Raw genomic sequence first — 26,522 nt, forward strand, 5'->3', positions numbered from 1 at the left:
TTCAATTGAGCCCATTGGGCCCCTGGCTCATCCTTTAGGATCTCCCTGATTCTGTTGGCGCCAAGGGTCTCATTTCCGACGCCTCCGTGGTCTCCTTAGCGTTTCCGGTTTAATCTATCTCTCGTCTCGCCTATCGCTAGCGTAGGGTCCCATAGGAAATTGGAAATTTGAATACATAATAATCGCGGCTTGCAAGAAGACACAACGATCTAAGTTACATCATTCCCGAAATGGTACTAGGAAGTTCCTTCATGTTCTCCAAGAAAACATCAAACTCCTCCTTCACCTCGTCCATGTTCTCATCAATATCATCAGTCCACCGGTGGATATAGATGGTCTTCATTCCAACGCTCTGGGCTCCTCGGAGATCATATGCATGGGCTGCGACTAGCACGACCTCCTCCGGCTGGAGCTTGACAAATTGCAACGCTTTCTTGTACGCCTCGGGGCTTGGTTTGTAAACCCCTAGCAACTGGCTTGAAAATAGCATGTTGAAGCTCAAACCAGAAGAGCGGGTAAGATCAAGCTGCAGACGAGTTGTACCATTTGCATGAACGAAAACCTCGAGACCCAGATCTTCCCGAATGCTCCGAATCGCCTCTTGGACTTCCGGCCAGGCGGACTGACAATGCCAAGCCGCGATCATCTGACGCTTGTCATGGGATTCAATATAAGGCTTAAGGTTTGGAGATTGCTCTAGTACTCGATCAAGGACTCGGGAAAGGGTGATGTCAATATCTTCGGGCTCAAGGCCTTGGAGAAAGCGCTGCTTGTTCTCGAGAAAATATTGTCTCCGCCATTCCAGGGCTAGCTTGGATGCGTCGTCATTGGAAATTGTGGGAGGAAACAATGCACATACGCTGGTGTGCCAGTCGAGACATGTGCCCATAAAGTCAAAGAACACTGCTTTGATAGGGAGTTTCTCGGCAGCCATGATGATAGACAGCAAATTTGCGAGATTTACGAGAACAATGGAAGAGAATTTGCCAGGACCTGTCGCAAGTTTGAAGAAGACTTGCAGACGGACGGTCATCTTGAGCTTATTTCTGACGTTCAGCAGTGATTATAAATCCGATGGGGCCCGGGGCGCAGCACTTGCATTCTATCAGGATTCTTATTACCCTCCTTACAGCCATCTTGAATTGAACAATCTAGATTTGATGTCAACTCGATCCTATGCTGATACCATATGACATGGACGAAATACGGAAAACAATACACATGTAGCTTGGTTCAACCACATCCTAAGCACACACCTCTATAGAACCTTAGAAGTGAAGAACTGACAGGCAGCCCCTCAAAAAAAGAAACGACTATGTTCATATCCATGTTCAGAGCTATATTATTCACAAGCGCAGTGCAGTGATTAATATTCAAGAAGAAAATCGCTGACCCAAGCTTCTTTCCCCCGCACTACATCCGAATCCCGGCATCCCCGCATCGGCACCGGCAAGTCCGCCTCAACCGAAGTTGTCGATGATCGGCAGCACACACTGCGAGAATTCATGCTCTCCTGACGCATCTCAGTAACGAGAAACATGACATCAGACTGGTGCTGCTCGATATGCTTGTCAACTTTCAGTCGCCCGGAGCATCTAAGGCGCCATGCTGCATCACGTACCTTTGCACGTCCCACGGGGAGTCGAGTATTGCTAACGAAGCCTGCAGATAACGATAATCGATCACATATATGCGAGCTCTGTGGGAGTTCTTTCAACAGAAAGTAACGATTCTTATGAAGAGCTTTGAATACTCGGTCCCTGTCTAATTTTAAAACTAGGGATGTTCTTCGTCGGCACGAACGTACTTGCAAAGCCCAAACTTCGCCGGCCAGAGAAAGCCAATCTGTGATTTCGGAAATTGCGGATCTATCAGATGCCCGTGAAACAAAAAGGCGCTGTTCCTCTGCGGATCTGCAGGTAGCCCCAGACTCTTTGACCCAGCCACTTCTAGACGCTTTCAACCCGACCCTGATGAGTTGTGGACTTGAACCGACACAATTACCATATGCTTCAACCGAGAATGATCTCATGTTATTTGGAGACAAAGTCGGCCATGAACTGATTGGCATGCCATCTCCGTTGGACTTCTCAGCCCTCGACTGCCTCTTGTTTCCAGGGATCACCTCTGATATCCTGGCCGCAGAGAGGTTGGAGCACTTAGCCTACTTCACCAGCGCCAGGGGAATGGCAACATTTACCGACCGGGAAACCTTTCTCCAAAGACAAAAGAAGGTGTTTGAATCTTATGAAATGAAGATCAGCCTTGACAAAGAGTGCAAGACAGAGGTCGAGTCGGTCGATCCATTGCAAGCTAAATCACGCGAACTCCTTGAAAACTTGCAAGCCACCCTCAAGAACGAAACAGATGCAGCAGCTGCTGCAACGAAATGGACGAAATCTACACGAACACGGTGTCGTGAACTCTTCTCCCCTCCCAACATCCGCCGCTTCCTCGAATACTTCTGGTCCCTCTGGTACCCTAACTGCCCGATCGTACACAAACCACTCTTTGACGCAAACTCCATCTCCCCAGCCTTGCTATGCGTAATGGTACTAATTGGTGCCTGTCTATCTCCAAGCAACGAGGAGCACGAAACTGCACGGATCTTGCTTGATAGCTGCGAAGAGCTGATTTTCAACCACAAATGCTTCACAGTTGACGGGGCCATCTCAAACGATGTCGGAAGAAGGGACATGATACAGTGTATGCAGGCCTCATACCTGGTGTGTTCCTTGCAGAAGCGGGAAGGCAATCTGGAGGCTCAGGCGCGGATTCGACGGCATAGACATGCTTCGATGGTTGCAGTAAGCTGATCCTAACACAGACGATGTGTTCATCGGGGCTTCATCAATGTGCTCATTCGTCACAGTTATCAAGAAGTATTGGGCCCAAAACAGCATCGCATCGGAGTCTTCGGCTTGAGAATGCATCGCAGTCTTGGTGGAAGGAGTTTGCCGAGGAAGAGGAGCTTATTCGGTATGCACCAAAACTTCTATTGAGTATGAGATGGGCGCTAACATGGCCAGAACTATCATTTTTACATTTTTAATTGACGCAGCCTTGACTATTTTCCATAACTCTCCTCCCCGAATAGTTGTGTCTGAGCTGAGGATGGACGTTGCCTGTCCTGAAGCGTGTTTCCAAGCAGACACCGCCGAAGAATGCTTGCCTATTCTTCGAGTGTGGTCGGGCACTCGCTTCTGGAAGAAGCGACTATCAGTCGTCTCCGTCGTTCGACGTATCTGCCAAGGCCCGATTGATGATGCTCTCGTGCAGGAGTTCTCTACTTTGGGAACTCTAAATCTCTTCACACTTGTGCAAGGTATTTCATTTCACATTCGGAATCATCGCAAGACAAGTACTAATGCCCGTAGCAATTCACTCTCTTATGTTCCATCTCCACAACTCACTCGTCTTCGAATCAACGTTAGCCCCAGTCCAGACCGGCCTCGAAAATTGGCGCCGCATATGGAATGAAAGAATACCCGAAGACGTGGGCATACCCGACACACCAGACAACCTTTGGAAGCAAGTTGGTTTTCTTCGGCAGGCATCGGAATTTTGGCATTTGGCACGCATTATAGCGGGCAAGATCATGTCAGCCAATCAAGATGATGCTGACGAGGCCGAGGAAGATAAAGAGCTGTCTAGGTACGACCATACGGATATGGGGGATGTGAATGACCTCATTATGGAGTATCGAAGGATGAATCTTGGTGTGGATTGAATATTCTGAGATCCTCAACATTTTACCGAGACTTTGAAGATATATGCTATTTCTTTTGCACGTAGACTTCAAAATTCGTCGGCTTCACGAACCAGTAGTTCTCCGTCATCCATGTCTTTCTCAAGGGAGTGAAGTCGTAAGCCTTAACCAGACGGGGGATCAGCTTCGACATCTCAAGGATTGAAATGTGTTTTCCCAGACACGTTCTTGATCCAAGGCCAAACTGTGGAAGATGTTTGATCAGTAAATGCACGAAAGAAAACAATCGGCTCCTGAGACCAGGCAACATACCGGCATGTACATCTGATTCATCTCCTTCAACTGCTCAGGACTGGTTTCCGCCTCTAGCCACCTTTCGGGACGGAAAAGCTTTGCATCAGGGAATACCCGCTCATCATAATGCGCAACCCAAGCATTGACGCCGACCTCAGTACCTTCAGGGAAGAAACGGCCATCGATTTCCGCACCACCAGCGGGAACAACTCTCCACATGGGTAAACCTGTAGCGCTATGCATGCGGAGAGCCTCTTTCATGATAGCCTGGAAGTATGGCATCTCCTGGCTCTCTTTGAAGGTAATATTGACACTGCATTTGCCCTGCAGGGTAAATTCATCAATTTCCTCGCGTAACTTGCGTAGTACCTCGGGGTTGTGCATGATAAACCACATGATACCGGACAGACTAATCGACGTGGTATCAGACCCCGCAGCAACATTAGATTGGCCCATAATGAAGAGATGGTAATCCGTGACTTTTTCTGGGTTTTTATTGCGGGCTGAGATCATTTTATCCACAAAGTCTTGATTTTGGAGAGATTCATCGGCAGCTTCAGGATCTGTCTTTTTGAGCTCATGAGAGCGGATCTTTTCTCGCACAAAGTTGGCGATGTAGGCTCGTCCACCGGCGCCAGATCCCTTGAACCGACTTAAGGGGCCGAAGAGTCGTGGATGCCACTCTGGATAGATACCGGCCAGAGTACTGTACGTCAGCACCTTGTTCAGGGCATTCATGGCTCCGTCAATATCATGACCTCGGTCCAGGAAGCCTAAGATAGTTAGCAGTTGAAAATGTGAGTTCGAGTCGGGCCTAGCACACCAAACCGCTCTCCAAAGGTTATATTTCCAATAACATCGAACGCATAGCATTGAAACCAGTGGCCGAGGTTCAAAGACTGCTCTTTGTCCGCGAACTCATTGAGTCGCTCAATGAATATGTCGGCACAATGATCCACAAATCCCTCATAATGCACCAGCGAACTCATAGAATACAGATTTGTGAAGCGTTTTCGGGTATCGGCTAACACGAAGATCAGTGGAGATCCAACCAGATCAAAGTAAACCAACTCACCATGTCTCTTAATATCGCGATCTGAGAATACAGTCCACTGTGCCGGATGCTTCCAGGCATCATACCAAGAGGCCTTGGCAAACTGCGACCCAGTGCCATAGACCGTCTTGATAGCGGCTATTTCGCTGATGCTGTACTGATTCGGGCCAACACGCACCACGGGACCATATTTTTGGTGTAAGGAAATATTATCCTGCTCAAATCCACCTTTTTGCACGCGCCTGAAGTACCATAGCTTGGTGAAACGGGCCCAGAAAGGACCAGGGATGTCTTTGAGTGGAGAGAAGACGGCTCGACTGAGTCTATGGACGAGTGAAAGAACGAGGAAGATGATCGGGAGTAGCAAGAAGAGTTGAATGTGCATGATGAATTTGATCTGGGTCCTGATGATTCTTCACTTTAGAGGTTCCAGGGAGGACTCTTATACTCCACGGGGTCCAACGAGGAGGCGAAAAGTAGGGATCATCATGGTCCACCCCCACCCCCACCACCGCTTAGAAATCATGGGGTAACCCAACCCGATTTTCATCGTACCGGATTCATTCGGATAATCCGGTAACTATAATATACTCTCTACAGTCTCAAGCGAAAATATTTACCAGTCTAAGCAGAAACCCATTATTTACGTGTCATTCGTTGTGATGTACATGAGCAAAAAAAAGGAGAAATAGAAAGGCACATTCGACGATCATTACGATCGTAGTCAAGAAACTAGTGATGGAAATCATGGGGTAAACAACCTGCGTTTCGCCGTAGCGCCCGAAAGAAAACGAAACTTGATGGAAGCAGCCCGATCTGCTTAGTCCAAGTAAAATGCGTCTTATTTCTTATCCCCCCACAAGCCTACAACGCCCATAGAGAGAGCGATCACAGCCAACCAGGACCGGGCGCGTTGCATGCGGCGCTCGCTGTCCATCTCGCGCTGGACACTCTCTCCATTAACATCCTCTTCGGCGTCCACGACGACAATGTCCTCCTCCTTTGTAGCACATGACTTGGACAGGCAGAGGCCGGTGCTGTCTTGGATCGCAGTCAGGGCCCAGTTCTTCAGCCCCAGGTGGCGATTGAACCAAAGGTCCAGACCATAGGTGGAAAATGTAGAAACGACGCAGATCCAGACGAGATAGGGGTGCTTTCGTCGCGGCGGAGAGATGCTGAAGGAAAAGAGGAAGCAAGTGTTCACGATGCTAGACAGTCGCAGCGCGTATTTGCGGTTGAGGCGCTTCACCTCATTGAAGCAGCGGGATGCGGCACTGGAGGAGGGGAGGAGCTTGAGGGATGGGATCATGATGGACGATGTGGAATAGGACATGCCCTGCGAGCAATTGCATTAGATGAGACTGTCGCGACTGAGGGCTTTTTGTTTCGTGCTTACCGTCAGCAGGCCCAGAGAGACGGTGCCGACGAACTTAGTGACGGTGATAGGGCAGGCCATAGCGCCGGTATCAAAAACAGACAAGGTCTGAAAGATGAGTTCGGGGAAGCCGTGAGGTTGATTGTCGAAAGAAAGTCGAATCTTTTGCTGGAAGGTGACGTCGCTGCTGCCAAACACGCGCCCGCCAATCAGCGCCCGCACATTCCTCATCTTCGACAGCTGCCAACTACTTCGGTTTATTTCTATGAAATACTATAGAACATGACAGAGAAAAGAAATGCATTATGCCCTAGATAAATAAAAGAGACTTGTCAATGCTCGAGCGCTCCTGATCATTCCAGGTCTAGGTAACACTGGTCGGGCCAGCGTATGTACACCTAGACTAACTGCAGCTTGACTGGAAAGGATTGACTTTCAGATAATGTCTTATGTATGAAGAGGTTATATAGCCTCACTGGATAGGTATATTGTGAAAACAAATTGCGCATAACATCCAGTCCGACGCATCCGAGGGGACCGAGACACAACCGCGATCTGATAAACCCTAACTTATCTCGACTCCATCCTAGGCATCGAAAATGATGTTTGCCAACGAAACTAGGACGGACGGCAACCTTGGTAGCCCCATCGATTCTGAAATCTTAACTGACGACTGAAGCACAAGGTCGTGTTACAAGCCTCGTCGTGCGAGCCCTCGTGTCTGTTCAGCCCGACAGGCAAGTTTTCCAAGATTCAATGATAGCGAACAGGATTCATAGGCTGATGGGAAACTTGTATTGACGCGGCATATTTGAGAAAGAAGATGTGGGGAAATCGTCTTCGAATGGGTTTTGTCTAACGGCCGATTTCGGGGGAGTACTATACTAACTACCATTAGGGCAATATCTTATTATAAAAATATTCAAAGCTATTAGAAATAAACCGGACTATAATTCTTAATTCTTAATATCTAAAATACGAGCGAATTCTATATAATTTCCTTAAAACTGAACAAGGAGTCAACAGTTATTAATATACTAACCAAAACAGCAGTTAATGATAGCATCCTATTTAGATAAATTAGCTTTTTGTCTATCTTAATTAGGAAAGGCGTGAAATTTATATAAAATTGAGGGTCTATAAGGGTCAGCGAGGGTCACCCTTATAAGGTTTAACGAGGATCGCGGGTCGGGTGAGGGTCTGGGCGAGGTCTAAGGACCACTGCCTAACTGAGGCCGAACGTGATCTGAGGCATCACGGAATGCCTTAGGAACCGCGCAGGACGTAGTCCTCGCCGCCCCCGGTAGGGGCTGCCTGTACTTAAGTAACAGCCGCTGGACCTAGAAGGGCCAGCGTTCAGTTTACCTTACACTCGACCGTATTGTATTACACGCACGTGAAGGCTTCTACCTCGCTTACCCACCTAAACCTAGAGACCACTGCGTGGTCTCACATAGTTCGTGTGCCATTCAGAAAATTTCTAAACTAAGGAAAGAAAGAGAAGAGATAGTTCAGTTCAGCTGAGACGGGAAATACTTTCTCTTCCTCTTCCTCCAATTAAAATCACTATTTAGCGGGAGTAACCGAAGGTGTTTTAAATTATTCCTTACTTCTAGGAAGTAATAATGCGTGTCGGCTGTAGAACTGATAAGCTTCACAATTATGTAGAGGCGACTTATGTGTAACGAAATAAGAGGCACGTGATGAATCTCAAAGCCAACGCGTCTTGGCTGGAGGAAGTTGAAAAGTGAAATAAACTGATTTGAATCGATCGTGCAAATTGCAGCTGAGAGGTGTTCCGATATTTGAGGTAAGGTATGATCCTGCAGGGACGATCTATCAAGACTATTGAAGCTAATCTTTTCGAGGACCCCCGAGGTCCACTACTGATCACGGATGGTTCCAAGGGTATGGAGCAGCATTCGGGGGTGTCTTTGATCCGATTGGTTTTATAAGTGTTAATGTTGCCGATCTCGTTAGTCTTGTTGATCTTGATGATGCCAGGACCCTTCCGACATTAACTGAATGAGCGATTGAGCTTTTCCAAGTTACCGGCCTGCTCGGTGACGTATAGAAAGGTGGGCATGATGAGGTATGTCTATTGAGGGCTAGGACAGGGAGAAAGGAAAGGGGTATTAATGAGTTCTCTTTTGCCCAACACTTACGTCTTGATATTCCTCCATCTCATTCAGTCGCCCCTACTCAACAAACAATTCAAACGCAACAAGCCACCGCCAACTGCTGAAATCGTCCTAATTGACTGCGCAATCTCCCAGGTTGTTCAAAAAATTTCACACCATGATTCGTCGGTCTTCTATCTTCGCGGTCATCAGCCTGTTGGCCGCCAGCACCATGTCCAGCCCAATGGAAACACTCTTCGAAAGGGACGACAACAAAGGTCTTACCTGCAGCACCAGACACAATTGCATGAGCTACTACAAGACCGGTCTCAGGACATGCGCTTCTGGCTACACTCAGCATGATATCAAGGCCTCTGGTACAACGGGAGGTTCGGACTGCACAAAAAGATGCACCAAAGACGAAGAAAAACAATGTTTCGCCGACAAATGCAAGTACAACACGTCTGAGTGTGACAAGCATCAGGCAAGTGGATTTTGCAAGGACGCTCTTGAATGGTGCCAGACACCAATCAAGATGGACAAGAGTATCTGCACAGGACTCTACATGAGCGAGCCCGTGAGTTACGATGAAACGAAGGGAACATGTGCTCCGGACAGCAGCCCAGAGGCGAATGTTTCAAAGCATCTTCGCATGAAGGTAGAGCGGGTCGGGTTGGCGCTTTACATGGAATGCGACCCGATTACCACCGATGGCGCGAAGTATATTGTGAGACATGTCCAGACCAAAAGTGGTTTGAAAAGCTGCTCGGACGTTGATTACACAAAACCCGCTCCCATTATGGTTTGTGATGCCAACGATGACCGGTGGCCTGCAATTAAGGGTTATGCCGAAGAGGCTTGCAAGAATGCGGGACATCCTGTTGGAATGGAGGCTGATTTTGAAAGTCGCAAAGTTTAGTGTTTTGAATGGCCTTGAACCGATTGGCATTGATTGATGGGAATGAAACGGGGGTTTTGTGCGTAACTTACATCAATGTTTTCTAGATAAGGTGTAGTTACGATAAAGATCATATCCGAATGAGACTATTTTGAATAATGTTGTAAGCGACTAACGTACGTGATAAGCGAGTTGGCTGGGGAAATCGATAGGAACACTCCCACTTTTGTTCCTAATATCCTGCCATGCCCCGAGTCCACTGGCGATGTTTTTCTTCCCCCGGCTCATACAAAGATGTTCTAAGCTGGAAGCCAATGACGTAGCCCTCTGCCATGTTACCCAGGCAAACAACATGCAGTCAACTTGGCTAGCCAGGGTGTTTGAATCTTTACCTAGAAAGCTTACTGAGAAGGGCTCGACTACCTCTATAGACCTTAGAACTAGTGCGAATGGCCTACATGGCGTTCAGGCTAAGAGAGCCTCCGATTCATCGATTCAAGGCCATTCAAGCCCAACGTACGAAGCTCAGGATCCAAATTGGCCAATGATCAAATATCGCAGGCCTTGGGGCAGTAGTAGACCTCGGCAAGGACCGGGACCGGACCGTGCGGTGTTTGGTCTTTTTTCAAAGTAGTCAGGACCGCACTACGGTCCCACGCGCAGTCCCGCAAATTCATAATTAAAGACCTTCCTTTTCTGGCCGTGTAAACTGATTATTTAGCTGCAATTTTTACTAATACTAAATGTTGATAATAAATCACGTCTAACTATTAGTAAAATATAAAACCACCTTATATTTGTCTTCTTAAAGCTTCGTATAAAGTTGATTACTAATGATTCATGGATTTCGGATTGTTGTGGTTAGTATTTTAAATTTTACTTATAAGAATGCGTAGATATACATTTTTATAGTAGGAGGACTCATGCGTTTAAGGTGCGATGCGCAGTTCCAGATGTTGGAAAACACCATACCGAGGCCTAAATATGCCTACACAGTTGACCCAGGCGAAGGACACGAAGAGGCAGGCAGCTATACCGGCCACAGTGAACCATGCATGAAGCCCACCTTCAAGGAAAACATCTTCGCATGGAGGATCCTGGTTGTCAATAGACCAGTCGGCAAGTGTGGCACACTCCAGCTTCAGTTCGGTGGCGTGAGTGGAGGATGCCATCTTGGGAAGCAAATGAGGGGAGAAACGAACCGAGAGCAAATAGAAAAAGAAAGGAAAGTTGAGGGTGTCCTAGGTCAAGTCACTAGGTCGAAATTGCTGAACTGCAGAAGGTGGCGCCTTTCCTCGGAATCCGAGCAGGTACCGAACCGAGTAAATCGAGGTGAATCGAATGACCCGATCGAATTACCTCCATTTTGGATACTTCGACGATGGCTTGCCGAGAGATAGCGGCAATTCGAGAGCAAAGTTTATTTCTTGTCTCTAAGCCCTAAATCCGACTCGGATTCCGATACTATGATTTGTTAGGGTCACATCTCCTTGAATCGCTATATTAAAGTACAGTATCAGAGTCACTTGTGAAGATCTTCAGAGTCGGGTCCAATTTGTTCCAATACTATCTACTAATTACTTGACGATAAATCGAGAATGTCCATTATTCCAGAGGAGTGTGATGTCTTGGTCATCGGCGGTGGCCCTGGTGGGGCGTACACTGCATGCGCTCTGGCACGAGAGGGCATTGACACCGTTCTCCTCGAAACTGATGTCTTTCCAAGGTTCGTTACACTACATTTCCCGGACCCTTGCAAGCTTCTGGTTATTCCAATTACTTGGTAGGTACCACGTTGGAGAGAGTATGCTTCCCTCCATGCGCCACTTCCTGCGCTTCGTCGATCTCGACTCCATTTTCGATAGCTACGGATTCAAACACAAGGTTTGTAGACTGAGACCGAGTGAATTATCTCTTATCTGACTCCTATCAGAATGGCGGCATGTTCAAGATGAACTCGAAGCCCCGAGTGTGTAAGTTACGTGAGGTCCTCATTCTGTGTAATACGCTGATAACAAATCCTGTCCAGTCACCGACTTCTTAGCCGCTGGAGGCCCCGATGGCTACACGTGGAATGTCGTGCGATCCGAAGCTGACCACTTGATCTTTAAGCATGCCGCTCAGTGTGGTGCGAAGCCCTTCGATGGCGTCCGCGTGGGTGATATCGAGTTCCGCCCCTGGAACATGAATGATGAAGAGGAAAGTGAGCTTGCCGCCTTCCCTGAACCCAATCCTGGACGTCCTGTCTCGGCTCGCTGGTCGAAAAAGGATGGCAGCAGTGGAACCGTCAAATTCAACTATCTGGTGGATGCCAGTGGACGTACAGGAGTGGTGAGTACCAAGCACTACAAGAATCGGCGGTATAACCAAGGTCTGAAGAACCTTGCCACTTGGGGCTACTGGAAGAACATGGAGCCTTATGGCAAGGGCTCTCAATACGAGGATCAGCCTTTCTTCGAGAATTTGGCTGATGCGAGTGGATGGGTGTGGACGATTCCACTGCACGGCGACGTTGTCTCAGTTGGCGTCGTTCGGAACCAAGCCATTTATATGGAGGAAAAGAAGAAAATGGGTTCTCCCTCCAGCAACGAGTTTTATCTCGAAAACTTGAAACTTGCTCCGGGCATCAAGGCCCTGATGGCCGACGCTGAACTTGTCTCGGATGTCAAGTCTGCCTCCGATTGGTCGTACAGTGCATCTAGCTATGCCAGTCCCAATATCCGCTTGGTTGGAGATGCCGGATGTTTCATTGATCCGTTCTTCTCGTCGGGTGTGCACCTGGCTTTTGCCAGTGGGTTGGCTGCTGCTGCGACGATATGCGCTGTCAAGCGTGGAGACTGCAACGAAACCACTGCTACCGATTGGCATTCGAAGAAGGTGGCTGAGGGATACACTCGCTTCCTCCTGGTTGTGCTCAGCGCCCTCAAGCAGATCAAAGATTCGGATGACCCCGTATTGACAGACTGGGATGAGACAACCTTTGACCGTGCTTTCTCATTCTTCCGACCCAGTAAGTGAAATCCTCCAGATAAGATCCCAAGAATTACTGACTGGAAATTATTTCTATTTAGTCATCCAGGGTACTGTTGATGTCAAGGCCCGCCTCACTCAGTCAGAGATCTCCAATACAATCGACTTCTGTTGCCGAGCTTTCATTCCCATCGATGCTGAAAAGAAGGAGGCCGTTCTGCAGAAGATGGATAGCCTCGGGCTGAACGATGAGACCCTCGATGCCAAGACCAAGGGTGAGCTCGAGGCCTCCATGTCTGAGGAGGAAGTGCGCATTATGCACCAGATCCGTGCGCGTCAGATGATCCGTACTGAAGACACTGTCAACATTGATACCTTCAGTGTTGACACCATCGACGGTTTGACTGTGAACCTTGAGCAGGGAAGACTTGGTCTTATCAAGCCTTCCGCTGAAAAGAAGACCCAGCAATTGGATGCTGTCGGCATGTGGCACGGTGAGAGCGGTATGGCGCCCATCGGTGATAAGCCCATGGGCGAGACAGTTTCTGTCCAGACTTAGGATGAGCACTAATTGGGACGTCATGCATGATGTCAGAATGTATGGAACTTGCTGTCGCTCGTTAGACCGCTACTCGGCCGCTTTCGCTTTGCGCGGCTCGTATAATACCTCTGCAGCTGTTTTCTTATTTTCTTCTCTTTATAGTTGAAGAGTATCGTTGCTTTTTTTTTTTCTTACGGCGGCTGCCTCTATAAAAAATCCATAGCTTTTCTTGCTCGAATAAGGCAATTCAAGCTCTATTGTAGCATGTTTAAGATCGGTGTTCATTTGGTAATCGAACAGGAGCTTTAAGTTTCATCCGTTAGATGCCCAGCGTTCATGTTCACAATGAGCCTCGGAATTTATCAGTCATAATCTGGGAACCCTTTCTTCTAACTGTTCAGTATGACTTCAACCCTCCCATCTAAATACAAGGAGTTCATTACTCTGCCCCTCAATAGCAGGCAATGGGAGACAGATGATACAGGGTGAGGTCGTCTACAGGCATCACCTGCTTGACCGACAAGTAGCCGGATTATTGCAGCCGGAGCCTATATACTATTGAAACAATGTCAGATCACCGCCTTCCCGTCCTCATTTGAATGGAAAGAAAAAGCAAGAAAAGCGGCCCGCCCTGAAAGGACCCACTTACATTCGTTGCCCTTGATTCCAATTCTGTAGACTAGCTGATTAGGCGGACGGTGTAGCCCGTAGATCTTTAAAACCCGCAGAACCCGACGCCCAATGGACCGGCCGGAGGCCCCGCATCTAGGTCTCGTACGGCACGGTCATTCGTGAATGTCTGATTAGTCCATACCCCTTTCATCTCTTACGTCTCGACGGACCCATACTGATCTACCTGTCATGCCTAGAACCGCAGCCCAATGGCCTGGGTATGGTCGCGACCCGAGGCAGACCGGGGCCGAGAGGGCCGAGGGGCCCTGTCGCTTACGCGCGTGGGATCATCAGCAATGCTCGATCTTTGTAACATCACTCCAGTTTCCGGAGTCCGACGCGCAGGAAGTACTTGAAGTCGGTGACACGTATCGAAGATCTCTACAACCTTCGCCTCTGCATAATCAGAACCCGCAACCTACATTCAATGGATAGAATGACTTCTCACAAACCGGACCCCGAATTGACCGTCTTCCGGGGCTTGCATGATGTGGGCTATACCTCCTCTCCGTTCGTGACGAAGCTTGAAACTCGATTACGTTTCGAGAACGTTGCATACCGCGTCGACGTAGGTTCCGTGACGAAAGCTCCACGAGGAAAAGTTCCATATGTGTCTATGAAACATGCAGATGGGCAGATCGAGATCATGTCAGACTCGACGCTCATTACAAAGGCATTGATCGAATCGGGAACATTGGAAGATCTAAATGCATACCTTTCCCCTGCTGAGAAACTGAGCGAGATCAGTTTGAGAGCCTTGTTTGAGGAAAAGCTCTATTACTACCAGGTAATTACAGAAAGCTGTCGAATATCATGGCAAACATATCTAACAGGAATCTAATGCAGGGATACGAAAGATGGATATTGAACTATTACGCCATGAGATCCAAGATCCTGGGTTCCTTACCGTGGCCAATCCAAGCCGTGGTGGGGAATATTGTCTACCTCAAGTTCAAGCTTACTCTGTCAGGTATGGGAATCCTAAGATTCAATGCTGATGAGATTGCCGAGTTCCGCCGAGAAATCTGGGAGACCGCAAGCAATCAATTGGTGGCGGTCCGCGCCCAAAGCCAGGATCGGGAAGGCCCCTTCTGGCTGTGGGGTGGTGACGGCCCGACCGAAGCCGATACCGTTCTGTTCGGGTTTATTGTTTCAAACCTGATTAGCGCTGCGTAAGTTGTTGCTCTTGATCTTATTTTCTGCGTGCTGATTCTTGAATAGGGGCCCGGACTCTACTGCCACTATCAAGAGTTATCCTGTTCTTGTTGACTACGCGCGTCGGGTCCATGATCAGTACTTTCCTGACTACGAACCTTGGGAATAGATGTAGATTCCGTCATGCTTAGCTTAGTAAGTACATTATATTTGATGATAGCTGAGAATATTCATATAATATAATTACTACCTAAAGCAACGTTATGCACATGCATCATCACCTTTGTACGGTCCCGCTACGATCAAGTGTGTCATCTCACAGCTTCTATATTCACCAAATCAATTCAAATCAGTACCCCTGCAGGTCAAAATTGACTGAGCCTGAAGCTGGTCCCTTAAAAGCCGGCTCATGATGTCGTAGAATCTCTGTCCTCGTGCCGAGTTATCCCGATTCTTAGTCTGTTGTACACAATCACTGAATTTTCGAATCATTCCTTGCACACTTTGTAGCTCTCCCAGAATCAATTGATCGCGCATGCAAAGCTGCATAGCTGGATCCATAGGGAACTCGCCAATTGTGATAGGTTGCGTCAAGACTCTCTCACTTGGCTCGTCGCCTGATCGTGTCGACGTTGAAAGAGGGTCGTTCGGGCGAGACATCGCATGATACCATGCTGTGAGCCGATCGCACACAATAATAAGAAGGAGCTGGAGAGACGATTGCTCTGAGCATGAACACCGAAACACCCGTAAAACTAGCTCAATCACGCCGCGGTTGATTTTCAGGACCTCGTCCATCCTGCGAATCTGGCAATGGGCCGCACCGGCCAGCTGCGGTGAAAAAGCATCCTCACTAATAGACAGACAGATGGTGGGTGGAACACAAAGTATGCGGAGAACGTTGAGTACAGAGCTCGGACACGTTCTGTTGGCCTCTGAACAGGTCTGATGAAGCTGAAGGTCAGTCATGTTGGTTGAGGAGGCGGGTGATAAGTTGGCAGGCATGAGATCCGGGTTCATTGGGTTCATGAGCTCGGGGTCTGTAAAATCCAATTCAGTTGGCAAGTCAAAATCATAACTCGAGGCTTTGCCGAAAACCTAGACCAGCACGATAGTCAATATAACCCTGCTCAGCCGCTAGAGGTCCCTGACAGTTTCACGCTCACCTCGAAGTTGTTGGCCTTGTTCGCCATGATTGACACTTCAGTAGTCTGGGTAAACGGATAGTTTATGTGTATTTTGTGTCAATCACCCGTACCGAATGCCCTTGAATAAACTGTCATTTGGATCCGGCCTGGGTTCACGATTATTAGACGGGCGGAACTATAAAAATCCCGCAAAGCTTGGGAAAACGCCTTATCTCATGTTATTTACTTTTTCCCTCATTGTGATTGTTCCAACTTGTTTTTTTTTTTTTTGTTTTTCCTGCTTCCTTTCTTTTTTCTCTATCACATTCTTCATTCGGCGTAATTAATCAGTGGAATAGGTGGACTGCCAAGCCAAACAAAACTCTATGGATTGACCTGGTGTGTCGGCGTCAGATAGCACCCACAGGGTGGCGACGCACCTTGTCGCATCCTTTATGTGACAGCTCAGCATCCTGACAAGTAAAATGAGAGGTTGGCTCCCTAAACGAGTAATTTTTGTCAAGTTATGACGTTATTGCGAGTATCACAATCCATACTCGGACCGAAAGTAGACCCTTACTGCACGTTGTACCCGAGCAAAACAGTCTAACCATAGCCGCATGTTTCCCCCGGCCTCCCGCTGGAACTATAGTTTCATTTACATAGAATGGGTAGGAACTGAGAGCCCAAAGGGCCCAAAAAATCTGTCAAGTGAACCCCTTGCGCTTCCCGTCCGCGCCTCGCAAGATTCTGCACACCTTTCTTAGACACCACTCGTATGCTCTAGGACAGTCGAACACACTTCGTAGATCATCTGCACAGATGATCTCCGAATACAGCACGTAGCCAATTCATTTGCTTGTATGGGCCCTTTCGATCGAGGCGTGGCTGAAAGAATGGGCTCGAGTTACACAAGATGACTGCAGCCCCATCCAGGGATTGCACCGGCTAAAGCGTCCTCAACCCGGGATTTCCAGCTCAACTCTAGCACAGCACCTTGCCTTCTAGGCCAGGCCGAAAAGGCTGCGAGAATAATAGGGCCCCCATGCGGAAGCTTGCATCTTTTTTTGTGCTTACCAATTGGATAGTCAAGGCAATGGTATCATCTTCGAGACTGGTGATTTAAGACAGATTTGATATGCTCTTGAGCTGCGCATTCAACTCAAAGACTTGATAGGGTGCTGCTTGCAGGGCTACCCTCAGCCTCTTTAGTTCAAATGACAATTGCCTGATCATGCAACCCGTGATTTTGAAACAATATTATTTCTGCAAAGGCGCCACTTTGCTTTTTCAGGTTAGGTAAAACCACTAATATCTGGTTCAATACCCTACCAATAGCTCCATTGTGGTCCATATTTCATGCATATCCTACATGGCTGCACATCCTATCAAAGGAACTTCCTGTGGCTATCACGGATGGCGTTGGGGCTTGAGTTTGTCTCGTATCAATATCACCAGCGGTAATCTTGCTCATTCTCGGGTAGCGTCAGCATGGGTTGTCACTGGACTTTGCAGAATGAGCACATGTATCGACCTGCCTGTTCCAGATAAGCCGGAACTGCTCCCGTGATTATTAGAACAGACATGCTTGCCCTCTTTCGATCTTGAAAAGCATCACCCCGATCAAAGCCTCTCACCTAGACAGCAAGAAATCCACTTACCATGAGTCCAAGCAACGCAACCAAGACCGCCAAAGCAGGCGGTAAAAATGATAAACCTGGAAAGCTGAAAGATAGCTGCGACATGTGCTCATCTTCGAAGGTGAAATGCAACAAGGAGAAGCCGGTCTGTGGTCGATGTCGCAAGCTGGGTTACCCGTGCTTCTATAGTCCGGCCCGTCGGATCGGACGCCCACATCCAAATCGCCGAACCGTCTCCTGGCAATCACCTGAGACGCGCCCGGCATCTTTGCAGATAGACACGATTTTCGATGATAGCACCCCTCCGACTCCGAAAGACCTGCAAGATCCTGCATCAGAAGCAGAGCCGCGGCAGAACCCTCTTATCAGAGATAGCGGAGGTGAAACTGGTTGTGGCGAGAATGCATTGCAGTGGCTCGACGAATTATACACTTCATCATCATGTGTTGCAGAAAGACAAAGGCCACTTGCAATTTACTCCAACATGACCAGTCAATATGGCTCAAATGCAGCGTTCAATCCCGACAGAGCAAGCCTTTATCCGCAGTCTCCGTTGGAAGCCCCAGAACTCTTCAACTTCCCCGGGGCCATCAACAATGATACATATTGGACGCAATTCATGCCATCAGAAACAGCAGCTCCGCTCTTCTCCGTCGATCCAATTTTCGGACAAGGCGGTAGTGCAGCTATGCACACACGGCACTGGGACAGCGGCGACCAATCGTGCAGTCAAAGCCCAAACTCCGAGGCTTCGGAACCCGACTGCGTGACCGGAGCAATAGAGATCCTGCGACAATTGAAAGCCTCTCATAGCAGAGCTACAGGCGTAGTACAAGCAGATCCAGCGGGACTCGATCTGTCAGAGTGTATGCAAGTCGTTTCAGCTGCAATAAGCCGTCTATCCACAATCACGGTGTGCCCGTGCTCGCAAAAGACGTACGTGGGAACCTTGGTGGCTACCGTTTGCCTAGAAATCTTGGATTCCTACGATTTATTCTTTAATAGACCCCAAGATGCCAATATGGGAGAACCAACCAGAAAAATTAATATCGTGGGCCATGACCTTCAGACGGCCATCGACATGGATTCCCAACTAGGGGGATTTGAGGACCTTGACCCCAAGACAACATCAATTCGGGCCTTGGAAGAGCTTCCAAGACTCGCAAATCTGGTGATGCAATTCTCAAGGAGGTACAAGACGGATCCAGTCATTCAATCTATGAACTCTCTGGCTGCTTTGGCGGAGTTTCTCAAGTTCCGATTACGACTGGTAACGAACGAGGCCTTTGAGATAGGTGCGCATTGAGAATCGCAGACAGGGGTCGGCTTTTGAGGCTATCAATATTTACATTCACTTCAACTAATTTTTGCTTCTATCATGGAGAACAGCAGAGACACTTCATAGCTCCAAATTTCTTGCGATTAGATTACACACCGCGACCCTAAACATGCGTGTGTTCCGTTTGAGCCGTTAGGATACACAGTAGAGATGGGAAAATACACATACAAGTTGATTCTTCCTCTTCCTTTCGGAACAGATAACGAAAAACAAAGTAAATATGAACAACTGACTTTAAACCCACGCTTATCCCCCGCACCTTTCTTGACTTTTCCACATTCAAGTTCTCAACCCCTCTCAGAGTTCACATGTCTCAACGACTTTGTCTCAACACATGGTCCAGGCCCAGACTACAGTTAAGGCGGGAATCAAAGTTCGAACATAGTTCAGCGAAATCCACTTTCTCATAATCGCACGAGTCTGAATCGCTGCCGCAACACCCGCTGTATCGCCGTGAACCTTATCATTCTTCGCTCCCTGGTTGAGTTCCCGAGACAGTGACCCATGTCTTTCAAGTAGTGTCTCTTCCAAGGGCACGATCGTCACCAGTGTGTATGGCACCAACGAAATAGAAATAATGCCACCGATCAGGAGAGGGAGGAACCCCTTGTGACCAGGCATGGAAGCATCGCCATAGACGAGTGTCACGATAGAATTAACAGCAAATATGGCACTACACAACATGGCCTGTAGAGGACAAAGGTAGAAGCCTCTGTTGAAGGTTGTTTTCCACATAGTCAAGGCTGTGTACTCGGGGGCGTCGGGGGCGCTCAGGATAGCGGCCACTGAGACGTACGAGAGACTTAGCTGACAGCCTGTTCACAACGATTAATTAGGGCAAATGCGAGATGCTGATACTGTAGTACTCGAGGGACTTACCTGTCAACACTGAGGCGATAGTGGCACTTGCCACAAGGAGGGGCTGATAGAGAGCGTGAGGCATGGCGAAAATGATGAGGAACGAAGGCTTCACAGATAAACATTCAATAATTGACAGCAAGAAGACTTTGTACGAGGTGTATTAGTCTTTAGAGCATTGAAGACATTGTGGTTGGCTGAAACCCGGAGTCCGACTCGGCATCCGACAAGGAAGATTCAGCTGCCTCTCACGCATGGCAAAGACCTTTTCGGTGATTTTTACTGCAATAATCCTACAGATGTGAGACGGATGTCTCTGTTGCATGATATCGGATCCTTAAAGCGACTAGTTAAGGACCCGGCCACACCCTCGATTTCTGGCCATGATCAACCGGATTGTCTTTCGCTTTTATCTATAGACATCCTGGCAGCATGAATACCCCCTCTTCCCACTCTTCCGACATGATGGGTCAACTCAGAAATAAGTTGGCCTACTTTGGGAATGATTTCCCGAGTGATAACTTGGCTGATCTGTTCCGTCGATTGCACCGATGGTCCAAAGACAAGAAGTTCCATTTCCTTGCACTGTTCCTCGATGAATCGATAGCGGTAGTTCGGGAAGAGCTGGCCAAACTATCGAAGCCTATTCCAGAGAAGCTGATCTCCATTCAGAACATTGTGGGTTTGCATGAAGCCTTTGAGGCTGTTCGAACCGAGTCCATCGGAGAAGCTATTGCAAGCTCGTTGCTCTGCATACTCCAAATAGGGGCACTCATTGGGTAATCTTTTGTCTGTGAGCCTATTTCACCATTCCAGTACTGACGAATTTCAAAGATACCACGAAGCTACAGGCAACAAGTTCGATCTCACTGAGAGTGAGACCACCTTGACCGGGTTGAGCATCGGCTTGCTGTCTGCGGCTGCCGTTTCCGTTTCCACTTCTATTTCTGATCTAACATACTATGGAGTTGAGAGCGTGCGAGTTGCATTCCGCATGGGAGTCCATGTGGAACATGTTTCCCAGTCTCTTGAAGCCCGTGAACCCGACGGTCCTCCAGAAAGTTGGGCCTACGTGGTTGCGGGTGTTACCTCGGATGTTATACAGGGGGAACTTGATCGATTTAACCAGGAAACTGTCAGTGATTATCTGTGACTCTTTGATACCTACGCTGACTCTTAAAATCTATGCAGTCTAATCCTGAACTCACGAAGGTGTTTATCAGTGCCGCAGACGCCAACTCGGTTAGTGTGACAGGGCCTCCCTCTCGCCTGCTCGGTGCTTTTCACCACTCCCCTGTCTTGCGTTACTCGAAACACTTGGCCTTGCCGGTTTATACTGGACTGTGTCATGCTGCCCATCTCTATACCAACGAAGATGCTGCTGCTGTCGTGTCTATCCCGAAAGCGAAACACTCTCGGTCGGTCCGCGTCACGATATTGTCAGCGAAGACAGGCGATTCTTACATTTCCGCGCACTTTGAACAGCTTTTACACGAGATAGTGCTTGAGATTCTGACAGGAGGCATCTTCCTCGACAACCTGACCAACGGGGTTCTGCGCGACCTCACTGGATCTCCAGAGATTGAGCTTACTGTCTTGCGAACCTCCCTAATTGCAGAAGGAATCGTGTCAACGATCAGCTCAAACTTCCCGGATACCATTTTGAAAAAGCAGGATCTGATCGAATGGTGTGTTGCCGAAGAGCCCGACTTCTTCCCTACATCTCCTCGTTCTCCGCACCAATCAAAGCTGGCCATCGTGGGCATGGCATGTCGACTTCCCGGTGGTGCCAATGACCTGGAGCTATATTGGGATTTGGTCAAGGAAGGGCGAGACGTACATACTCGAGTTCCCGCTGATCGATTTGACGTGGATGCACACTATGACCCAACGGGAGAAATCCCGAACACTACCCAAACCCAATTTGGAAACTTCATTGATGCTCCGGGTATGTTTGATGCCAGTTTCTTCAATATGTCGCCACGAGAGGTAATATAAGCATATCCCAGTCTTCTTAAGTGTTAATTCTAGTCGATACTGATTCCAGAACAGGCCGAGCAAACCGATCCGACGCACCGCCTGGCATTAGTGACAGCCTACGAGGCCTTGGAAATGGCTGGATACGCACCAAACCGCACACCATCTACTGCTCTCGGCCGAGTCGGTACATATTATGGCCAAGCTGGCGATGACTGGCGAGAAGTTAATGCCAGTATGAACATTGGGACTTACGCTGTTCCTGGAGGTGAGCGAGGCTTTGCCAATGGCAGAATCAACTACTTCTTCAAGTTTGGTGGTCCCAGCTTCAACGTTGATACTGCATGCTCCAGTGGACTGGCCGCCGTCAATGCAGCCTGCAGTGCTCTTTGGGCCGGAGAAGTTGATACTGCGATCGCTGGGGGGTTGAACGTGATCACCAACCCCGACAACTTTGCCATGCTTTGCAAAGGTCACTTCCTGTCTAAGACTGGTCAATGCAAGGTCTGGGACAAGGATGCAGATGGATACTGCCGAGCGGATGGGATCGGATCAATTATCATCAAGCGATTGGAGGATGCTGTGGCGGACAACGACAATATTCTCGCTACAGTTGATTCCGCGTTCACGAACCAATCCGCCGAAGCTCTCTCCATTACTCAGCCTCATGCTGGTGCCCAGAGAGACAACTACCGACAGGTAATGAATGCTGCTGGAATAAGCCCTACGAGTATGAGCTATGTCGAGCTTCACGGCACTGGTACCCAGGTGGGCGATGCCATCGAATCTGAATCCGTGATTGACGTCTTTGCCAACCCTAAGATGCGCCGGTCAACCACATTGCTCATGGGTTCCGTCAAATCCAACATTGGACACGGCGAAGCAGCCGCAGGAATTGCTTCTCTTCTCAAGGTTCTGCTCATGTACCAGAAGAACATGATACCTCCACACGTGGGAATCAAGACTGAGATGAATCCCGTCGTGGCCAAGAAAATGGAGCGATGCAAGGCTGCACTGGTATTGGAGATGACGCCGTGGCCTCGTGTGTCTGAAAAGAAACGCTTCGCTTTGGTCAACAGCTTTGGAGCACATGGCGGCAACACTACAATGCTTCTCGAAGATGCACCCGAGCATACCAGGGTCGGAATTGATCCCCGCGTATCACACGTTGTGGCTCTATCGGCTAAAAGCAAAGCTTCTTTGAAGATGAACATTGAGGCATTGGTTGCATACTTGACGGAGAATCCCGACACTGATCTTGGAGACTTGGCGTACTCGACTTGCGCGCGCCGCATGCATCATTCAACTCGCGCTGCATTTGATGCCTCCGACGTTGAACAAGCTAAGAAGGCAATGGAAAGCTATTTAGCTGCAGACACAGTCAGCACTCTTCGTCCTGTCTCAGATGCTTCATGTTCTATTCCATTCACTTTCACCGGTCAAGGATCATTTTATTCAAGTGTGGGCAAGCAATTATATGACGAGTATCCGGCTTATCGCACAGCTATCGGAGAGTTGAACCGCCTCGTGCAGCTACTAGGATTCCCGTCTGTGATGACATATATCGATGGTACTCTCCTTGAAGATGAGGGCGTTTCCCCTCAAGTTGCCCAGCTTACAATTGTGGTTACCGAGATCGCATTGGTAAGACTCTGGGCGTCTCTGGGAATTTCACCCAGTGCTGTCATTGGCCACAGTCTTGGTGAATATGCGGCTTTCGTGGCAGCAGATGTCCTATCAGCTGTTGATGCCATATTTTTGGTCGGAAAACGAGCCGAGCTGCTTCTCTCCACTGCTACCATCGGCAGCCACGTTATGCTGGCTGTTCGCTCTGGCGTAGAGCAAATCAAGAGCTTGGCACCTGCCGATGTCTCTTTCGAATTTAGCTGCATGAATTCTGCAGAGAACACTATCATTGGGGGTCCTGCGAAGAACGTGCAGGCTGTTCGCGAAGCTTTGGAGAAAGGAGGAATCAAGTGTACTCCCTTGGGTTCTCCATTTGCCTTCCACACGAGCCAAATGGATACCATTTTGGAGCCTTATGAGCTCCTGGCACAGCAAGTGACTTTCCGCACTCCTAGTGTCCCCATCCTATCTCCACTATTGGCGGATTGTGTGTTTGATGGCAAGACTATCAATGCCAAATACCTCTGCCGCGCATCAAGAGAGCCTGTTCAATTTATGGAGGCTCTCAATGCCGGAGTGGAGTTAGGTGTTATTGGAGAAGATTCCACTTTCATAGAAATTGGCCCGCACTCCGTGAACGGATCTTTCATCAAGGCCACAATGACCAAGTCAAAGACCCTGGCATCGTTGCGCAAGAATGAGAACAACTTCACCACACTGGCAACAGCCTTGGCTACACTGCATGCTGAGGGACTCCCGGTTGACTGGAACGCTTATTTCCGGCCTTATGAAAAGGCACACCGTCTGCTGTCGCTCCCAAAGTACTGCTGGAATGAAAAGAACTACTGGATTCAGTATGTTGGCACGTGGACACTAGACAAGGCTTATCCTCAAGGCAGTCGCAACCCTGCTATTTCTTCAACTCAAGGCTCTGCATTGCGCACTTCCTCTATTCATCGCATCTTATCTGAGAATGTTGTTGAACACACGGCAGCACTTACGGCAATGACGGATATCATGGACCCTGACTTCCGTGCCGCAGTTGATGGTCACAATATGAACGGATATGGAGTTGCGACTTCGGTAAGATAAAAATTGGTTCGAAAACATCCTCTGTCATATGCTTACCTTATTTAGTCCCTGTGGGGTGATATGGCTCTCACCGTCGGCGAATATCTCTATAAACGTCTCGTACCCAAGGCCAAAGAAGTCCACATGGATGTCGCCAATATGGAAGTTCTCCATGCCCAGGTGGCGCACACAGACAAGAGCCGCGCGCAACTGCTGCAAGTTGAGGCAAAGCTAGACCTGGATTCCAAACAGATGATAATCCAATGGTTTAATGTTTCCACCGATGGTGAGCGTGCAGCAGAAGCATACGCCTCTGGAACAGTCTACTTCTCCGACTCCGTCGAGTGGTGCAAAGAATGGGACCGTGTGACCCATCTGGTAAACAGCCGAATCGAGTCACTCAATCAGATGGCTCTCGAAGGCACGGCTAACCGTCTGTCGCGCAACATGGCCTACAATTTGTTCAAGAACGTCGTCGACTACAATGATCACTACCGAGGAATGCAGTCTGTGGTCCTCGATGGCATGGAGGCGTACGCGGACATTATCCTCAATCCCGATCGTCACGGTATCTGGCATACACCTCCCCACTGGATCGACAGTATCTTCCACCTTGGCGGGTTCGTGCTCAACGGTAGTGACGCTTCCAACACCAAGGACTACTTCTATGTGACTCCTGGCTGGGGAAGCAGTCGTATCGCGAAGCCTCTCGTTGCAGGGGGGCGTTATCGCAGCTACGTGCGCATGGCACCGACTGAGGAGCAGAACATGTACGCGGGCGACGTTTACGTGCTCCAGGACGATGTGATCGTTGCCATGCTCACCGAGATGAAATTCCGTCGGGTGCCACGCATCCTAATGAACCAATTCTTCTCTCCTTCTGATGCCACGTCATCCAAAACAGCCGTTCCTACCTCTGTCGTGGCACAAAAGGCTCCTGCACCAGCTTCCCAGCCCAAGGCAGCAGTGGCACCTGCCGTCTTTACCGTGGAGCCAGTCCCAGCTCTCAAGGCCCGGGATCCAAATGTGCCGGCACCAAAGAAGGAAGTTGCGCCAACTACATCTGACAGCCCTCTTGTGACTGATTGCCTGAAGATCCTGGCACGGGAGTCGGGCTTAGACATGAGCGAACTTGTTGACAGCGCGACATTTGTCGAGCTTGGAGTTGATTCACTTATGTCGCTTGTCTTGTCGGAGAAGTTCAAGACCGAGCTTGGTATCGAGGTCAAGAGCTCTGTGTTTATCGAATGCCCGAATATTGGGGAGTTGAAGGGTTGGTTGGATCAATAATGGAGGATGAAACAGTTCCAGATTGTCATCAATGTAGTCTCTCTGTCCAGTATACATACTTTGTTCGGTTTTAATATATTGTCTCTTGATCTTTTACATAGCTTTCTTCAGCATTGGCCATACATACATGTCTAAAATTAACCCGAGATCATTCCAGCCCATTGAAATCTCAATCAACTTTCAGGGGTCTTTCTCTTCCGCTGTCCCCCGTCGGTCCTGGAATCATTATTGTCTAGCACGGAAAAAGAAAGATTCAGAGGCCTCATTTGCTGATCAGAGGTGCCACTACGATGTTTCGATCGTAGTAGTTGCTGGGAAAGAGTCATGATCGCTGCTCGATAATTCAAAGGTACACATTGGTCTGAAGACGATAAGACAAGGGTTCCTTGGTCAGACACAATGTATCGACGTAGTGCCACGCTATCGTTTTCGCCATCCAAGAGGAAAAATGCTCCGGCATTACGACTTGTAGCATATGGAGTCAAGTCTTTCGAGAACATAGTGCCTAGAGACCATAACGCCAGTGCGGCAAAGTAAAGACAAGTAGGACCGAAAGCAGTCAAGGTATCAGTCAAATCGGTGGCGTAAAGAGTCTCTTTCTTTGGAACTTTCTATTGCAATAATTGTCATTCATCATGCGCAGATGAGCCCTCGGAACAGGACTCGGGCATCATCGAACCCGGATCGGCGGGTGGACCATAAACTCGAGAGGTAAACACCTCTCCCGAGTCCCTATAGTTAGCGCAGTTGACCACGGCCTTACCATATGAGAGATTCTAGGTATGGAAAACGTCACTCTCATGGGT

The 26,522-nt window shown here is 48.6% G+C and overlaps 12 protein-coding genes across 12 annotated transcripts; 6 read left to right on the forward strand and 6 right to left on the reverse strand.

The window, feature by feature from the left end:
• Positions 1 to 214: 214 nt before the first annotated feature.
• On the reverse strand, positions 215 to 1,033 carry N7443_003648 (uncharacterized protein; the record flags this gene model as incomplete). The annotated part of the gene is made up of 1 exon (XM_056883704.1): positions 215 to 1,033. One exon carries the CDS (start codon positions 1,031 to 1,033, stop codon positions 215 to 217), a length of 819 nt encoding a protein of 272 aa, XP_056741982.1.
• A 940-nt stretch (positions 1,034 to 1,973) lies between these two features.
• On the forward strand, positions 1,974 to 3,730 carry N7443_003649 (transcription factor domain-containing protein; the record flags this gene model as incomplete). Its single annotated transcript, XM_056883705.1, has 4 exons — positions 1,974 to 2,807; positions 2,873 to 2,979; positions 3,030 to 3,325; positions 3,378 to 3,730. The coding sequence occupies 4 exons, from the start codon at positions 1,974 to 1,976 to the stop codon at positions 3,728 to 3,730; spliced, it is 1,590 nt and encodes a 529-aa protein (XP_056741983.1).
• Positions 3,731 to 3,776: 46 nt separating this feature from the next.
• Positions 3,777 to 5,442, reverse strand: N7443_003650 (cytochrome P450; the record flags this gene model as incomplete). Its single annotated transcript, XM_056883706.1, has 4 exons — positions 3,777 to 3,953; positions 4,022 to 4,776; positions 4,827 to 5,027; positions 5,079 to 5,442. The coding sequence occupies 4 exons, from the start codon at positions 5,440 to 5,442 to the stop codon at positions 3,777 to 3,779; spliced, it is 1,497 nt and encodes a 498-aa protein (XP_056741984.1).
• Positions 5,443 to 5,898: 456 nt separating this feature from the next.
• N7443_003651 (uncharacterized protein) lies at positions 5,899 to 6,663 on the reverse strand (the record flags this gene model as incomplete). The annotated part of the gene is made up of 2 exons (XM_056883707.1): positions 5,899 to 6,393; positions 6,454 to 6,663. The coding sequence occupies 2 exons, from the start codon at positions 6,661 to 6,663 to the stop codon at positions 5,899 to 5,901; spliced, it is 705 nt and encodes a 234-aa protein (XP_056741985.1).
• A 2,067-nt stretch (positions 6,664 to 8,730) lies between these two features.
• On the forward strand, positions 8,731 to 9,471 carry N7443_003652 (uncharacterized protein; the record flags this gene model as incomplete). Its single annotated transcript, XM_056883708.1, has 1 exon — positions 8,731 to 9,471. The coding sequence occupies one exon, from the start codon at positions 8,731 to 8,733 to the stop codon at positions 9,469 to 9,471; it is 741 nt and encodes a 246-aa protein (XP_056741986.1).
• Positions 9,472 to 10,379: 908 nt separating this feature from the next.
• On the reverse strand, positions 10,380 to 10,622 carry N7443_003653 (uncharacterized protein; the record flags this gene model as incomplete). Its single annotated transcript, XM_056883709.1, has 1 exon — positions 10,380 to 10,622. One exon carries the CDS (start codon positions 10,620 to 10,622, stop codon positions 10,380 to 10,382), a length of 243 nt encoding a protein of 80 aa, XP_056741987.1.
• A 426-nt stretch (positions 10,623 to 11,048) lies between these two features.
• On the forward strand, positions 11,049 to 12,979 carry N7443_003654 (NAD(P)/FAD-dependent oxidoreductase; the record flags this gene model as incomplete). Its single annotated transcript, XM_056883710.1, has 5 exons — positions 11,049 to 11,176; positions 11,238 to 11,334; positions 11,384 to 11,423; positions 11,480 to 12,460; positions 12,522 to 12,979. 5 exons carry the CDS (start codon positions 11,049 to 11,051, stop codon positions 12,977 to 12,979), a joined length of 1,704 nt encoding a protein of 567 aa, XP_056741988.1.
• Positions 12,980 to 14,069: 1,090 nt separating this feature from the next.
• On the forward strand, positions 14,070 to 14,957 carry N7443_003655 (glutathione S-transferase family protein; the record flags this gene model as incomplete). The annotated part of the gene is made up of 3 exons (XM_056883711.1): positions 14,070 to 14,420; positions 14,480 to 14,805; positions 14,855 to 14,957. The coding sequence occupies 3 exons, from the start codon at positions 14,070 to 14,072 to the stop codon at positions 14,955 to 14,957; spliced, it is 780 nt and encodes a 259-aa protein (XP_056741989.1).
• Positions 14,958 to 15,127: 170 nt separating this feature from the next.
• On the reverse strand, positions 15,128 to 15,981 carry N7443_003656 (uncharacterized protein; the record flags this gene model as incomplete). The annotated part of the gene is made up of 2 exons (XM_056883712.1): positions 15,128 to 15,886; positions 15,955 to 15,981. The coding sequence occupies 2 exons, from the start codon at positions 15,979 to 15,981 to the stop codon at positions 15,128 to 15,130; spliced, it is 786 nt and encodes a 261-aa protein (XP_056741990.1).
• A 1,596-nt stretch (positions 15,982 to 17,577) lies between these two features.
• N7443_003657 (Zn(II)2Cys6 transcription factor) lies at positions 17,578 to 18,861 on the forward strand (the record flags this gene model as incomplete). The annotated part of the gene is made up of 1 exon (XM_056883713.1): positions 17,578 to 18,861. One exon carries the CDS (start codon positions 17,578 to 17,580, stop codon positions 18,859 to 18,861), a length of 1,284 nt encoding a protein of 427 aa, XP_056741991.1.
• Positions 18,862 to 19,221: 360 nt separating this feature from the next.
• N7443_003658 (anthrone oxygenase family protein) lies at positions 19,222 to 19,837 on the reverse strand (the record flags this gene model as incomplete). The annotated part of the gene is made up of 2 exons (XM_056883714.1): positions 19,222 to 19,709; positions 19,774 to 19,837. 2 exons carry the CDS (start codon positions 19,835 to 19,837, stop codon positions 19,222 to 19,224), a joined length of 552 nt encoding a protein of 183 aa, XP_056741992.1.
• Positions 19,838 to 20,184: 347 nt separating this feature from the next.
• On the forward strand, positions 20,185 to 25,716 carry nscA (non-reducing polyketide synthase nscA; the record flags this gene model as incomplete). Its single annotated transcript, XM_056883715.1, has 5 exons — positions 20,185 to 20,531; positions 20,629 to 20,887; positions 20,944 to 21,741; positions 21,805 to 24,438; positions 24,493 to 25,716. 5 exons carry the CDS (start codon positions 20,185 to 20,187, stop codon positions 25,714 to 25,716), a joined length of 5,262 nt encoding a protein of 1,753 aa, XP_056741993.1.
• Positions 25,717 to 26,522: the final 806 nt, after the last annotated feature.

The sequence above is a fragment of the Penicillium atrosanguineum genome, assembly GCF_028827265.1.
Source record: "Penicillium atrosanguineum strain IBT 20685 chromosome Unknown utg000003l_segment0_segment0, whole genome shotgun sequence".
Classification (NCBI taxonomy): Eukaryota; Fungi; Ascomycota; class Eurotiomycetes; order Eurotiales; family Aspergillaceae; genus Penicillium; species Penicillium atrosanguineum.